At 40.8% G+C, this 14,362-nt stretch overlaps 1 protein-coding gene across 1 annotated transcript in view; it reads left to right on the forward strand.

Moving 5' to 3' along the window:
* The window catches only part of TBCK (TBC1 domain containing kinase), a 267,622-nt gene extending 255,271 nt beyond the window's left edge, over positions 1-12,351 (forward strand). The window contains exon 26 of the mRNA XM_036764745.1: positions 11,744-12,351. Coding sequence (XP_036620640.1) covers positions 11,744-11,854 — 111 coding nt within the window. The 3' untranslated portion in view covers positions 11,855-12,351. The remainder of the gene's footprint in view (positions 1-11,743) is intronic.
* The last annotated feature ends 2,011 nt before the right edge of the window (positions 12,352-14,362 follow it).

The following is a 14,362-nucleotide window of genomic DNA, read 5'->3' on the forward strand; positions in this document are numbered from 1 at the left end:
CAGCCGGTGTAAAGGAAGGCGGTCAGAAGACGGAACATCCTGGGTAAGGAAGAGCCAAGAGGCCAGTTTCACTTGAGGTGTCTCTTCTCTAGGACACCATGAAGAAAATTCAAAAAAAAATCTATTTTAATAAAACTAAAGTTCGGTGCCAGCAGAAATACAAGATGGCTTTACCAACTAGAAGGGCTTCTGAACATGGGCTTGGCATTGGACTGTATATCTGTCATCAGAGAAACAGCGTAGCTAAGTTTGGAAAGGCCCTTTATTAAGATATCCTAGGATTATAGATCTGAAGCTGGAAGGGATCTCAGCAGCCATCCAGTCCAATCCCCTGCCCTCTTTTACAGATGAGGAAACAGAAGCCTAGGAAGATAAAGTCAACAAGCATTTAGTATCAGAAGTGGAATTTGAACCCAGGGCCTCTGACTCCAGAGCCAGTGATCTAACCATTGTATCATACTGATTCCGCTTGGTCACAAGCTGAAGGATTATTTTGACCACAGCAACTCATTAAACTAAGTAAGCCATGGAGAGATTGTGATCTGCATCTCTGGAAAAGTACACATACCAGTGAAACCATAGATCCCTGAGGTATTGAAGGAAGGAAAAGACATCTCATACCACAACCTAACCTCAAACCATTTAGGGCAAGCCTGCTTTCAGTGTTAGGAGCTATAAAATTTTACTATGATTTGCTGTATTCTGGACTTTGTAATTGATTCAAAACTGGAGGACTGATTGGGCTTAAGTAGGAAATTCTTCTGACCTCCTCATTAGTGAATGTCCCAGGATGAGTAAATAACTTGCCCAAGGTCATACAGGTCATGTGTGGCAGAGGGAGAATGAGAACCCAAGTCCTTGGACTCTGAATCTCTTGCTTTTTCCAGATCACAGATTATCTATGCTTTTCTGATCCATTAGAACTCTTGTCCTTGTCCTCCTAATAAAGCCTCCAGGAGAGTTCATCCAACACTCAAGAGATCTTCCTCTAGACCCCTCGACATTGCCTGAGTAACACAGATTGCCCACCAGTTATCCTGCCATCTTGGTACATGACTAGTCCACCTCCTTTTCCAGTCATACATCATCTCTTTTTGTACAATTAGCAAACACTTTTGTTTTTGTTTTTACTGAAAATGTGTTGTAGCTTACCACATCTCTCTTCGCTGGCCTTTGGGTAATTCACATCTTTAGTTCTTCTAGACTGTGGTAGTTGATGATTCACAGCCATATGGCACTAATCTAGACAAGAGGTGATGGGGGCCTCAACTAAGGTTGTGGCTTTGTGAGTAAAGAGAACGCGTCTGGCATGAGTGATTTTATGAGGATAGAAATACCAAGATTTACTGATTGGATATGTATAGTGAGGGAGATTGAGACAGCTAGAGGCTCAGTAGAGAGAGCATTTGATCAGGAAGATCTGAGCTCAAGTACAGCCCTCAGAGACTTACTAGACGTGTGACCTTGGGTAAATCACTAAACTTCTTTGCCTAGGAGGCAGCCAGGTGGCTCAATGGGTAGAGTCCTGGGCCTAGAGACAAGAAGACCCAAGTTCAGATTCAGCCTCAGACACCTACTAGCTGTATGATCCTGGGCAAATGACTTAAACTACTATAGCCTAAACCCCCTGGAGAAGGAGATGGCGAACCACTGCTGTATCTTTGTCAAGAAAACCTTGTGCACAGTATGGTCCATGGAATCACAAAGAGTCAGACATGATTGAACAACAGCAAGTGAGGGGGCTTGAGGAGTTGAATATTGTGCCAAGGTTATAAACTTGGAAGAGTGGAAGATTGGTGAGAACTTTGACAGAAATGGGGGCATTGAAAAGAAGAGCTTGGAAGAAAAAAAGATCATGAGACCACATCGAATTTGAGATGTTTCTAGTCCATTCAATATGAAATGTCCATTAGGCTGTTGGTAATTCAGGACTGAAGCTCAGAGGAAAGACTTATTAGGATGTGAGTTCCTCAGGGCTGGGACTGTGCTCTTGCCTTTCTTTGTATCCCCAGTGTTTGGCACAGTGACTGTCATGTTCTAAGTGCTTAATAAATGCTTGTTGACTCAGTGACTGACTGACTGAGACTAGGACTGGATAAAGAAATCTGAGGGTCATCTGCATAGAGATGATGATTAACCCATGGAAGCTGAGGGGTGACTGAGAGAATGTATAGAAAGAGAAGAAAAGAGGATCCAGAACAGGATCCTTGGGAAATTCCCACAGTTGGGATATGGATAGGGATAAGGAAACTGAGCAACACTTAGACAAAGTAGGAGGAAGACCAGGAAAGTATAGTGTCATGAAAAGCCCATAGAGGAAAGAGCATCCAAGGTAAGAGAGTGGTCAGTGGTGTCGGATGAAGAAAGGGAAGACATGAGCCTGAGATCCCACAGCTAAGATGGTCATTGGAGACTTTGGAGACTCCAGCTACAGTTGAGGGATGACATCAGAAGCCACATTACAAAGAGTTGAGGGAATTAAGAGGAGAAGTGGAGGAAGTAAGCGTAGACAACTTTTTCCAGGTGTTTGGCTGAAAAAGAGTGGAGCTATAGGATGATAGTTTGAGGGGGTGGTAGAGCCTAGTGAAGGGTTTTTGAGGATGGACAAATCTGAAGTCAAGAGAAAATGAACTAATAGACAGGGAAAGGTTGAAAACTGGGTGGAGGGAGACAGTGCAGAATGATTGAGTTCACTATGTGCTAGAGGAGACAGGAAGGAATGGGATCAGGGGCAAGCGTAGGGAAGTTAGCCTTGACAAGGAGAAGGAATGACTCCGTGTCAGACTCTGGGGGAAGGAGGAAAGAATAGAGGAGGATGTCTGGGGTTTTTAAGATGAAGAGAGTGGGAAAAGAGAGGGTTCACATTGGATGTCCTCAGTTTTCTCAATAAAGTCAGAAGCTAGGTTCTTCGCTGACAGACGTAAAGGGGAGGTGTAGTGAGCTCGGGAAGATCGCTTCCATCCTCAGGGAACCTGTCCTGCATTTCCGCTCCACATTGTACATCCTCTCCCCTGGCAAATGCCCCAGGCTGTGCTAGAGCAGACTCTCAGGCTTGCAGAGCCAGTTGTTAAATATTCAGTGAGAGCATTAAACCTCAGAAGTTGTCGGTGCTACAAAGATATTGTTTTGTTGGTTGTCTAGACTTAAGAAAATGTGAATTATGCTGATTAAACTTAAAGTATGTGAGCATATTTTCCCCATAGCCCAGTTATTAAACATTCACTGTACACCCCTCTATGGCTCGTAAATAATAATATTATTAGCTAAAATTTATATAGCATTTACTATGTGCTAAAGCACTTCACAGTTATTATTGCATTTGATCCTCACAACAACCCTGGGAGGTGGGTGCTATTATTACCTTAATTTTACAAATGAGGAAACTGAGGCAAATAGACGTTAAGAAATTCGCCCAGGATCAGACAGGTAGTAAGTATCTGAGGCCAGATTTGAACTCAGGGAGATGAGTCTTCCTGACTTCAGGCCCAGCACTCTATACACTGTGTCACCTAGCTGCCCCCACAAGCTTTTAGTCCTCGTATCTCTTATTCCTAGCCACATTTTCCTACATATTTTTCACCCTCCTTCCTTAAGCCCAATTTTACATTAGTCAACAAGTATTAAAGTATGTGTTGACTTAATTTGGAGAGTCTCATTAAGTTATTCATAGGATTTATCTATTCTTTCATCCTCTGCAAGACATGTTGGTGTGTGAGCTGCAAATTCATTCATGGTGGGATTTTTTATTTCAGTCTCAGTGCAGGAATCCAGAAAGATCTCTGATCTTTTTTGGATATAGCATTTCTTGCAAAAGCGTGCCCATATCCTATGCATGCCCCCTCACCTTTGCCTGGCATACCACCCTTCCTATCTAACTACTCCAATGTAGAGTCTTCCTTGATGGAAACTTCAGCCTTCCTAGGTAATTGACACCTATCTGCCTATGACAAGAAAGGTGGGAAACTATTCTGACATACCTGAGTGAGACTTTGCTCATCCCCATAAAAAAAACACAAACCAAAAAGCAACTTGGTCTTTTTCAACACCCTAAGCAGCCTTGTTGTGTGGGAAAACCCAGGTATGCCTCTGCTGAACCAGGAGGAAGAGTGAGAGCCTAGCTGTGGATTGAGTCCAGGTGCCATTCCTTCCTCCCTCCCACCCTGGTCTCAAGGTGATCTCACCCAAAGCACAGACTCCCCCACTAGCTAAGCCATATCTTGTCCTTCCGATGATCCAATTTTATCCTTGTTATGAGGGATAATCCATAATCCATAGATTTTTATTATCTGTCCCCCGTGCCTAAAATGCTCCACCTCCTCACCATGCCCTCCTGACTTCCCTGAAGTCTGAAATCTCACCAGCTACAGAAAGCTTTCCTACACCCCCTCATTGTTGTGCCTTCTCTCTGATATTCCTTCTAGTTTCCCCTCTATATGCTTATCTGTATATGGTTCTTTGCATGCAGTCTCCCCCTTCCCCCGCCACAGGGTGTGGACCCCTTGAGGTCACAAATGGTTTTCCCCTTTCTTTTTATTTCATTGCTGATAAAAAACCTACCAGGGTTTATGTTTTGCTGCTGCAGGAAACCCAGAGTCTCCTACCTGCCTCCATGATACAGGGAAACAGATCTGTTGTGGAGAGTCCTAGAATAAAGATGGACTAAATGATTCTTTTTTAAAAGACCTGTACAGCTGGCATTTTTTTTTCAAGAAATTTTGTTAAAAAAATCTATTACCTCAAACTATAGATTACATTTAGTTTGTAGCAATAGGAAAAATTAGTCACAGTCCATTGATAAGCAGAGGAGATTATGTGAAGGGGCGATATAGCCAGTGGGAAGGGGAGTCTGAAGTTTGGAAAGCAAGAAAAACTAGAATGTTGGAATAAGCAAAATTTAAAAAAAAAAAAAAAACTTGTCAGAAGGTATTTTTTGTGAGGCTGGAATATTAAATTATCAAGGAAAATATTGACTTTCTCTTCCTCCCTTACTTTTCTTTGAAACTCTCACTTCCTTTCAAAATGCTTTAAATACTCTTCTCTCCTTTACTTTAATACCATGTTATTTAGGCAGAATTACCTATAATGGAGAGAGGTAAAAAGACAAGAAAGTGAGTCCTTGACATCTTCTTGAAAACTTTAAATTATCTCTTTGAAAAGTACATGTACAATTGAAATACCTTCTACCTTAGTGGATCACATTTGGGTGGCACAAATCATGCCAAGTCCTCCTGTTGGGGGAGTGGTCATGGACCTTTGAACAGAGACCTGAACACTCTACAGCTTTCCCAAATCACTTTTGGTCCTTTATCTCTGATAAAATGGAATCAAAGTCCCTACATTTTGCCCTTATAACAATACAGAACTTCTTTTTTTTTTTTTTGGAGGGGGGAAGGCAGGGCAATTGGGGTAAGTGACTTGCCCAAGGTCACACAGCCAGTACGTGTGTCAGGTGTCTGAGATCAAATTTGAACTCAGTTCCTCCTGACTCCAAGGCCAGTGCTCTACTCACTGCGCCCCCTAGCTGCTCCCCATACAGAACTTCTGATATGTGAAATGATCACATCAACATATATTATTCCTTCTCTTGTTAATAATAATGGTAGCCAGCACCTACATGAGCATGTTAAGGTTTCAAAGCACTTCAGAAATATCAGCTCATTTGATCCTCACAGCAACCCTATAAGGCAGGGGCTGGTATTATCCCAATTTTACAGATGGGAAAAACAAGGCAGGCAGAGGTTGGTAAGTGATTTACCCAGAGTCACACATCTAGTAAGTGTCTGAGACAAGATTTAAACTCACATATTTCTTACTCCAAATCCAACCTTCTATCAGCTGGACCCCCTAGCTCAACAACTGATATCATAATTCTTAACACTACCAATTTACACAAGCTTTGAGCAAAAAGTATGTACTCGAGGGCACTGAAGGAAGCCAAACAAAACTGTAACCGAAGGCAATTAGGCACGTCCCTCACCCTTGACCCTGAAAGTACTTCTGCCCCTCCTGTGGGAGTGATCTGGCACAGACAAAGAGTAAATTAAAACATGAAAACACATGCCCTGACAACATTAGACAACAGCAGTGTCATTCCTTTCATTTTCAACTCCCTATATTCACTTGCAAATACATGAAGACCTAATTCGAGACTCTGCCATCAGGTTTGAGATGGAGGAGTTCCTATCTTAGAAATGAACTCACTGATCACCCCACTTAAACTTGCACCAACTGCCTCCCCCTATCCAGCCCAAACTACAGGAACCCTAAGCTGTTGGTCACGCTAAAAATCCTCCGAGATTTGTTCCAGAGCCAGTAGAACTAACTAGAGAATAGTTTATCTCCCTCCTGGTGCACAGGGTCTCCTGTGTATACATCAAACATAAAGATTAAGTGCCCTTAGTTGACTAGGTTAGATGCCCAGGAATAAATACAAATCAGCCAGCTTTTCTTCTGTTACTAATTATTTCAACATGTGTCCAGAAGTAACCATTCTCGAGGACTCTTCTGTTCTCCCATTTCCCCCCTTTATTTTGGCATTAGACAATCTTCAAGGTGTCACGAAATAAACTAAGCCATTGGATTCTTTCCTCTGTCTCTTACCCTTTACAAGTCCGGGTGGTGAAAATTTAAAATCTTTGTTGTCCATTCATTATTCTTCATTGCCTTTTTCTTCTTGATGCTTGTGAACAATAAAATTAAGAAATTTGCCAAGCTGTTCAAACAGGATTGAAGGTAAAATGAAAATGAGATCATTTGGTCCTGGATTGGGAAGGGGCCAGATGCCTCTGTGTCCCTTTTTGGGAGAGTCATACCTAATATTCCATTTCTTCCCTCCCCTTCTAAGTGCTACCAGGTCCTCTTAATTAATTTAAATTTCTTTTCAAGTTATGTAGATTAGCATTCTCTCAGTGTTGCTTAAACCCTGATGATCCTTCTGATCCGTCCCAATAAACCCTTCTAACTTTCCTTTCCATTAGATTGTGAACTCCTCGAAGGTAGGAACCTTTTTTTATATATAGTTTCTCTTCATCTCCAGAGCTTGGCACCATGCTTGGTGCATAGAAATTGCTTTAGAAATGTTTATTGACTTGATAATGAATAGCACACATTAAAGGAATAAGAATAGTCCATCAACTCCATAGCACAAAATGTAGTTCATTCACCCAAGATCATTTAGTAAGCCCCCTCATGAGAAAATGACCTTTTTTCTATATAGGTTGGGACCTTTTTCTGCAACTTGTCTTACAGAATTTCCTAAAATACTTTAGAAGTGACTTGTCTAGGGTCACATAGCCAAATGCGTATCAGAGGCAGGATTTGAATCCAAGGCTTCCTAGCTCCAAGGCCTCTATATCATGCTGCTTGGATAGAAAGACAATGGATAAATGGCAGATCATGCAAGTGCTTTCCCTCTTTTTAGGCCTTCCTATAGTTTTTTTTTTCCCTATATATTTGTTTGCAATATTGTAATGATGATCAGCTGTGAAATATTTAGCCGTTCTGATCAAGACAATGATCCAAGGCAATTGGAATCCAAGGACCTGTGGTGAAAAATGTTATCTGCCTCCAGAGAGAGAACTAATGAAGTCTGGATGCTGAATGAGGCAGATCTTGCCTTTTTTTTTGTAATGGCTAATATGGAAATGTTTTACATGATTTCACATGTATTTTGGATATCATATTGCTTGCCTTCTCCATGGGTGAGGAAGGAAGTAGAGGAGGAGGGAGAGAATTTGGTACTCAAATATTTTTTAATGAATAACAATAAATAATAGAATTTATTTTAAAAAAGAAATAAAGGAACTTTGGGAAAATAGATAATAGAACATCAGGGGTGATTATAAGATCATAGATGTAGAGTCAGAATGGATGTTGGAGACTATCAAGTCCAGCCTGCCCTCCCCACCCACATGTTTCAGATGAGAAAACTGAGGCACAGAAAAGTTGATTTGCCCAGGGCCACGGAACTAGTAAGTCTGAGTCAAGATTTGAACCCAGGACCTCCCTAAACCAAGGCTAGTGTCTTATCCATTAGGCCGTACTGCTTCTCTTTTCTAAGTCCAGAAGACAGAAGAGGGATCTGGGTAAATCAGAACTCAATCCTGTGACCTCAGTTGACTGAGACAGTGGGAAGATTTCAGGTTGTTTACTTTCCCTCCTTCCCATCCTCTAAAAGAGAACGACAGTGCTGCTTCCTTGTAGATTCAAAGCAAGATCAGAGAAGATCATGGAAGCTTAATACGGGGGCAAAAACAGCATTATTTTTTTTTTTTGCTACCGTTAGTGACTGCCCTGGGACTTGTTTAACACTATGGGTAGAAAAAGAAATCCTGGGATTTAATGAATGATCTTTCTTCTCATCTCAACAAGTTTCAGGAAACTGAGAATAGCTGCTGGGTACAGTCATGTTTGCATTTGGTTCCCTGCCAGCAGGCAATAAGAAATAAATCAAGATGGTGAAAATGGAAAAGAGGCAATGTCACAGAATCAGGAGAGGAAAGCACATAGGTATCGATGTGCCCCAGCTAAGGGACAGCGACAAAGAGAACAAGGACCAGGAATGGGACTGTGACTTCATTGGGTTAGGGAACTCCCTGATGAGAAAACTCCCTTTTTCAATGTGGATTGGTACTTTTTTCTGCACCTTATCTTCTTAGTTCCCTACAGTCCTTGAGAAATCACATATCAGAGTCAAGACTTGAATTCAGGTCCTCTAGCTCCGAGGCCACCTCTCTGTGCACTCAATCCTGCTGCTTGGACAGAAACATGAAGGACAGATGGTCCCTTACATAGTTAGACCAAGAGCCAACAACAGCCTTCTTCCTTTTCTACCTCAATACTCTGGTTAATTTTCAAACCCCCTAGGTATTTTACATCTCCTTGCTCTTCTCTGTCTTTTGACCCCTCAGTAAACAGTGAACCTTTTTGTTGAAAGGATTCTAGCATTCCCGCTTAGCCACTACTTTCTGCCACCTTTACATCTTAGTTATTGTGCCCCCCCCCACCTTTTAACAGAACTACTCTAAGAAATCCACCCCCTGCCCCAGCTCCATAGCCAGGTTTAAAGGGAGATTAGTTAAATATGTGGTAAACTCCTTCCTTACTCATATTCTGACTTCTGAGGCATTAAAAAAGCACTAAGAAAGTCAAGATTGATTATCCCCAAGTCTTATTTCAGGAATGTGGTGCTTATCTCCGAGTTCTGGCTTAAGTAGTAATAATGTCATCATGTATAGAATATGCTGAAGCACGAAACACAGGAGTGTGTGTGTGTGTGTGTGTGTGTATGTGTGTGTGTGTGTGTGTATTTGATATGCTCAGATGGCTGGAGCTGGGTGAAGGCTGGTGCCTTGGTGCACTGGATACCCTAAGGACTGGGCTTGGCCCAAAAGCTGGGGAGAGGATCAGTAATGCAGACAGCCTGGGCCTCTTTCCTCTAGCTCACTCCATTTCCCCTGGTTTAAAATGCAGATAGAGTATGCCTCTTCTCACTGTTGTTTATCTGATCAACATAAAAAGAGGGAGTGCAATGTGAACAACTATTTTGATCTCAAAGAAAAATAGGGAAAAGTCAGAGGAAGGGTAGGGTTGCTGGAACAAGTAACCAGATTCATGGCATAATTTTAGCGATGCCCAGGAGGTCCCAGTGCCATTAAGACATTCTTCCACTTACTGATCTATGTCTGAACTCCCACCATTCAGGCTTCATCTCATTAGCTTAAGGTTTTGCTGCATGCTAAAAATGCAGAAATGATCTGGGGGAGAATAGCACTTTAAGCTTCTACTATTATGTGAAGGAGAGATTTGAAATCAGGTATAATAATAAATAATACTAATAGTTGTCAATTACATAGCTCTTACTATGTGCTAGATACTATGCCAAGTGCTCTTTATAAATATTATCTTGTTTGAAAATAATGATGGCTAACATTCATATAGCCCTTCTGTGCTAGGCACTCTGCTAAGTGCTTTTCACAAATACTATCGTTTGATAATAATAAGCTAACATTTATAAAGCACTTACTGTGTGCTAGGCACTGTGCTAAGTGCTTTTTACGAATATTATCTTGTTTGATAATAATAAGCTAACATTTATAAAGCACTTACTATGTGCTAGGCACTGTGCTAAATGCTTTTTACAAATATTATCTTGTTTGATAATAAGCTAACATTAATAAAGCACTTACTATGTGCTAGGCACTGTGCTAAGTGCTTTTTACAAATATTATCTTGTTTGATAATAATAAGCTGACATTTATAAAGCACTTACTATGTGCTAGGCACTGTGCTAAGTGCTTTTTACAAATACACTCTCTTTTAAAAATAGTAATAGCTGACATTTATGTAGTGCTTACTATGTGCTAGACACTATGCTAAGTGCTTTTTAAAATATCTCGCTTAGTAATAATGATAGCTAACATTTATACAGTGTTTACTGTGTGCCAGGCACAGTGGTAACTGCTTTACAGTTATCTCATTTATTTGATCCTCACAACAGTACTCCAAGGTCGGTGTTATTATTATCCTACAAATACAAAAATACAAATTCTACGAATCAGGTCTTGATTTCTTGTTTTGTTGATTATCTCAACTTAAAAAAGTAGTGGAGTAAAAGTTAATGCAGATTAAACTTAAAAGTGTATCTTGTGTACTTGGGGAGGATCAGTTGTTAAGCGTGTGCCAGCACACCTTTGCCTTTCTTTTGCCAATAAAGACATTGAGGCCTACAAGTTTAAGCTACGTGCCCGCAGTCACATAGCCAAGGAGGCTGAGCACCCAGAGACAAACTCTGCCTTTATAAGCTGACCTGTGACTAACCCTGAAGATCAACATTCGTCTACTAGTGACCCAGAAGAATATTTGTTAAAAGCTCTTGTGGGTCTAGCCCACACGTAAGGGACCGAGAGAGTTTTTGGAATCAGTCTTTCAAATTGAGTTCAGGTCAGTGATGGAAGTGTTGATAATCATGTCTTCACTGGGACTTGTGTGAAGTACGCTTATGGCCGGAGCCCAATTCCGGGTACGTTACTGCTGCTACTAGCAGTCATAATAATAGTAACAGTACTACTAAAAATGATAACAGCGGTGCTCCTGACAGTAATAACAACCCTCATGATGCATTTCTGCATACATTACCACCAGGGTATGCAGTTAAATGTGTAGTAACCGTCTGCTCTGCAGAAATACAAAGGACATGCTTTTAAATTTAACATGCATTACCAACATTTTCTCCATCACCTTCTTGGGTCTGGATAATCAACAAAACAATAAATCAAGCTGTGATCTGTAACATTTGCTGATTTCCAATGTGAAAGTGCTCACATTTAAATGATAACAATCAGCTCTCTCCAGCCACATCTGAATGCCCCTTAGTGCTTAAAACAGCCCTCGAGGCAGATATTTTTATCGCTGTTTACAGATGAGGAAACTGAGGAACGGTACTGATTATGAAATACGTCAAAGCTCTCATCCTTCTTTGCAGTTTCATTGGTAAGACTGAAGATTATTCAGAATAAACTTATGATACCCTGGGCTGTTGATATGAAGTTTATTTTGCCGCACAGTGTGAGAGACAGCAAGATTTAATGTTGGAAACCAAACTTTATGTCTTAATCCTTCATTGTACAATTTGGATGTTGATTCCAGAGGATTTTTTTCTTTCAAATAGACTCTCAGTCTAAGAAATAAAGAGTCGCTACCGTGTGTTGGTTGTGCTTGCTGCTAAATGTGTTCTTCTCTCTAGTTTGCAGCTCATCTGGTGAAGGTCAGATATCCGAGGGTCTGTATCCTAGATGGAGGCATTAACAAGATTAAGCCAACGGGCCTGCTTACTGTCCCATCACCACAAATATGAAGAGTTATAGATGTCAAGAGAGTCTCCATGTCAAGTGATAAAGTAATGCCAGCAGCGTGTGTGTCTACCATGACAGATCTCTAAGGGTTATCACTCAGAAACAATGCCAGCGATCCGCATGGTATTACTGCCCTGAGATACTGTCATGCAGAATGTTTTTTTTTTTAATTGTATGTTCATCTGTCAACACACTTGACTGTACAGGTATCTCGGAAGGAATTTTATTAGCAGTGAAATCTGATCATGGATTTTTACAGTGTTACCACAAAATGCTAGAGGAATTCAACTGATAACAGCTAAAATCAGCACTGTCCAGGAAATCTAGCCTGACACTGATCTCACCTCTCCTTGACAAATGGTCTTAAAGGCATTATTTTGTAAATACAAGGGTTAAGGGACAGGCCAACGACATACTGTCCCTGTGTTTATGATAATTTGGAAATTGTTCCCAGTTCATTCTTTGTAAATAAAATCTGCGTTTTGTGATCAAAAATTAAGTGATTTTATGATTGGGTTTTTTCTTCAGCTAATACATTTTCAGCCACTGCAGAAAGCTGGTAAGCTTTTGTCTCACTGCCAGTCAATAAATCTATAAGCATTTATTAAGCATCTACCAAGTGCCAGTCACTGCGCTAGGTGCCAAGAATACAAAGACAAAAATGAAAAAGCTCAAGGAGCTTACATTCTATTGGGCGAAATGACATGTACATACATAAGTAATTAGAAAAAGGATTTCTTTTATTGGAGCTGTGATGATTATTAACGTAGGATAGTACCCAGAGATGCAATCAGCAACAACCTGCTCACCAACTTCACAGTCTTAGAGTTGATTCCACCACCAAGAGATTCAGTGATTTACTTGCCCAGGGTCCCGCAGCTAGTAGGTGTCAGAGGAAGATTTGAACCCAGGGCTTCCTGATTCTGAGGCCAATTCTAACTAGCCCATGCTGCCTTTCTATACAAAATATATCCAAATTTTTGTTGTTATGGTTGCTATTTGATTGTGTCTTCGTGACCCCATTTGGGGTTTTCTTGGCAAAGATGCTGGAATGATTTCTCATTTCCTTCTCCAGCTCATTTTAAAGATGAAAAACTGAAGCAGACAAGGTTAAGTGACTTGTCCAGGGACACACAGCTAGTAAGTGTCTGAAGCCAGATTTGAACTCAAGAAGAAGAGTCTTCCTCACTGTGCACTGCACCACCTAGCTTTCATCATATTCAAAATAAATACAAGGAAATTTGGGGGAAGAGAGGCAATGTGACAGCACTCCTCCCCGCTGAAAACTGGTGCTTGGTAACAGTTCTAAAACCTGAATAGAGCTTTTGGCCATCCATTTGTCTGCTTTATAACTGAAAGATGTTTATTCACCATTGTCTTTAATGTCTGACTGTCCTTTGCAGAACATTTTGATGGAAGTATTCAGTTTTTGTACTTTCAAACCAAGAATTCTTTTCAAAATTAAATGAGATAAAGGGAAAAATCACACAGTGACAACTCCTGCCCCCCCCCCATGCATGTGAGCACATACATGTGCACACACTTACACACACACACATACACATACACAGCAAAGAATTTAGTTGCTGCCCAGTGAAAAACATCTCAAGAGCTTATTAGAATAAAAAATAATTCACCATGCTTACCTTGACTGCTCTTTTCAGGGCACCCTGCATACTAATTAGGATAGGTCATTAGGTCATCCTGCCTCTTGGCAGTTAGAATTCACTACCCCACCTGTAATCCAGAATGTGAGCACTGATAGGCAAGCTGGGCTGTTGTCTCTGTCTGAAATAGATGTCTCTGGAAGAGATTAGAGAGGGGTAGAAGGAAGGGCAGTGATGTACTAACTGTTAAAGTCAGCAATATTGAGGAGGATAAGTAAATGATCATGGACTCTGACCCCCACTGGGGCAGCTTTGAACGAGATGAAGCCTGTCATCTTCAAACCCATGTATTTAAAGTGATCAGCTTTGCAGAGCTATAAATTTAGCCATATTTCAGAAAATGGAAATGGGAAAAAAATTTACACCTGATTAAGAGCATTATTCATATTCTGGTCAACAAATCAATATACTGAGTACAGCATTGATGTCGTATTTACATGTGGGAGGAAAAATGGACATGGCAAATCATAGGCCTCAGTCAACCATTGTTGAATTAAAACAAAAATGTTGATGCTTCTTCAGATCTGAGCTATCCCTACAGAATTCTGCAACATCAATACCATGGTGGCCCTCAGCCAAAGAACAGCAGCAGGAGTTCATGTGATCCAGTTTGCAGTCTCATTGAACAAATGCAGCTGTGGCCTGTGTGTTTGTTTTTGGTTTTGTTTTTATTAATTACCTGCAAAGATCATCTCTGTTTGGGGGCTAGCTATTCACTATGGTTGTTTCTAGCTACAAAATGCTATCATTCTATCCTTTATTCTGCCTAAAAATTTTAACATTATAAACCCTTAAAACAAAGGTTCTTACCAAGGTCCATGAAGTTAGCGGGTGGCGGGGTGG

The sequence above is a fragment of the Trichosurus vulpecula genome, chromosome 6, assembly GCF_011100635.1.
Source record: "Trichosurus vulpecula isolate mTriVul1 chromosome 6, mTriVul1.pri, whole genome shotgun sequence".
In the NCBI taxonomy this organism is placed as follows: Eukaryota; Metazoa; Chordata; class Mammalia; order Diprotodontia; family Phalangeridae; genus Trichosurus; species Trichosurus vulpecula.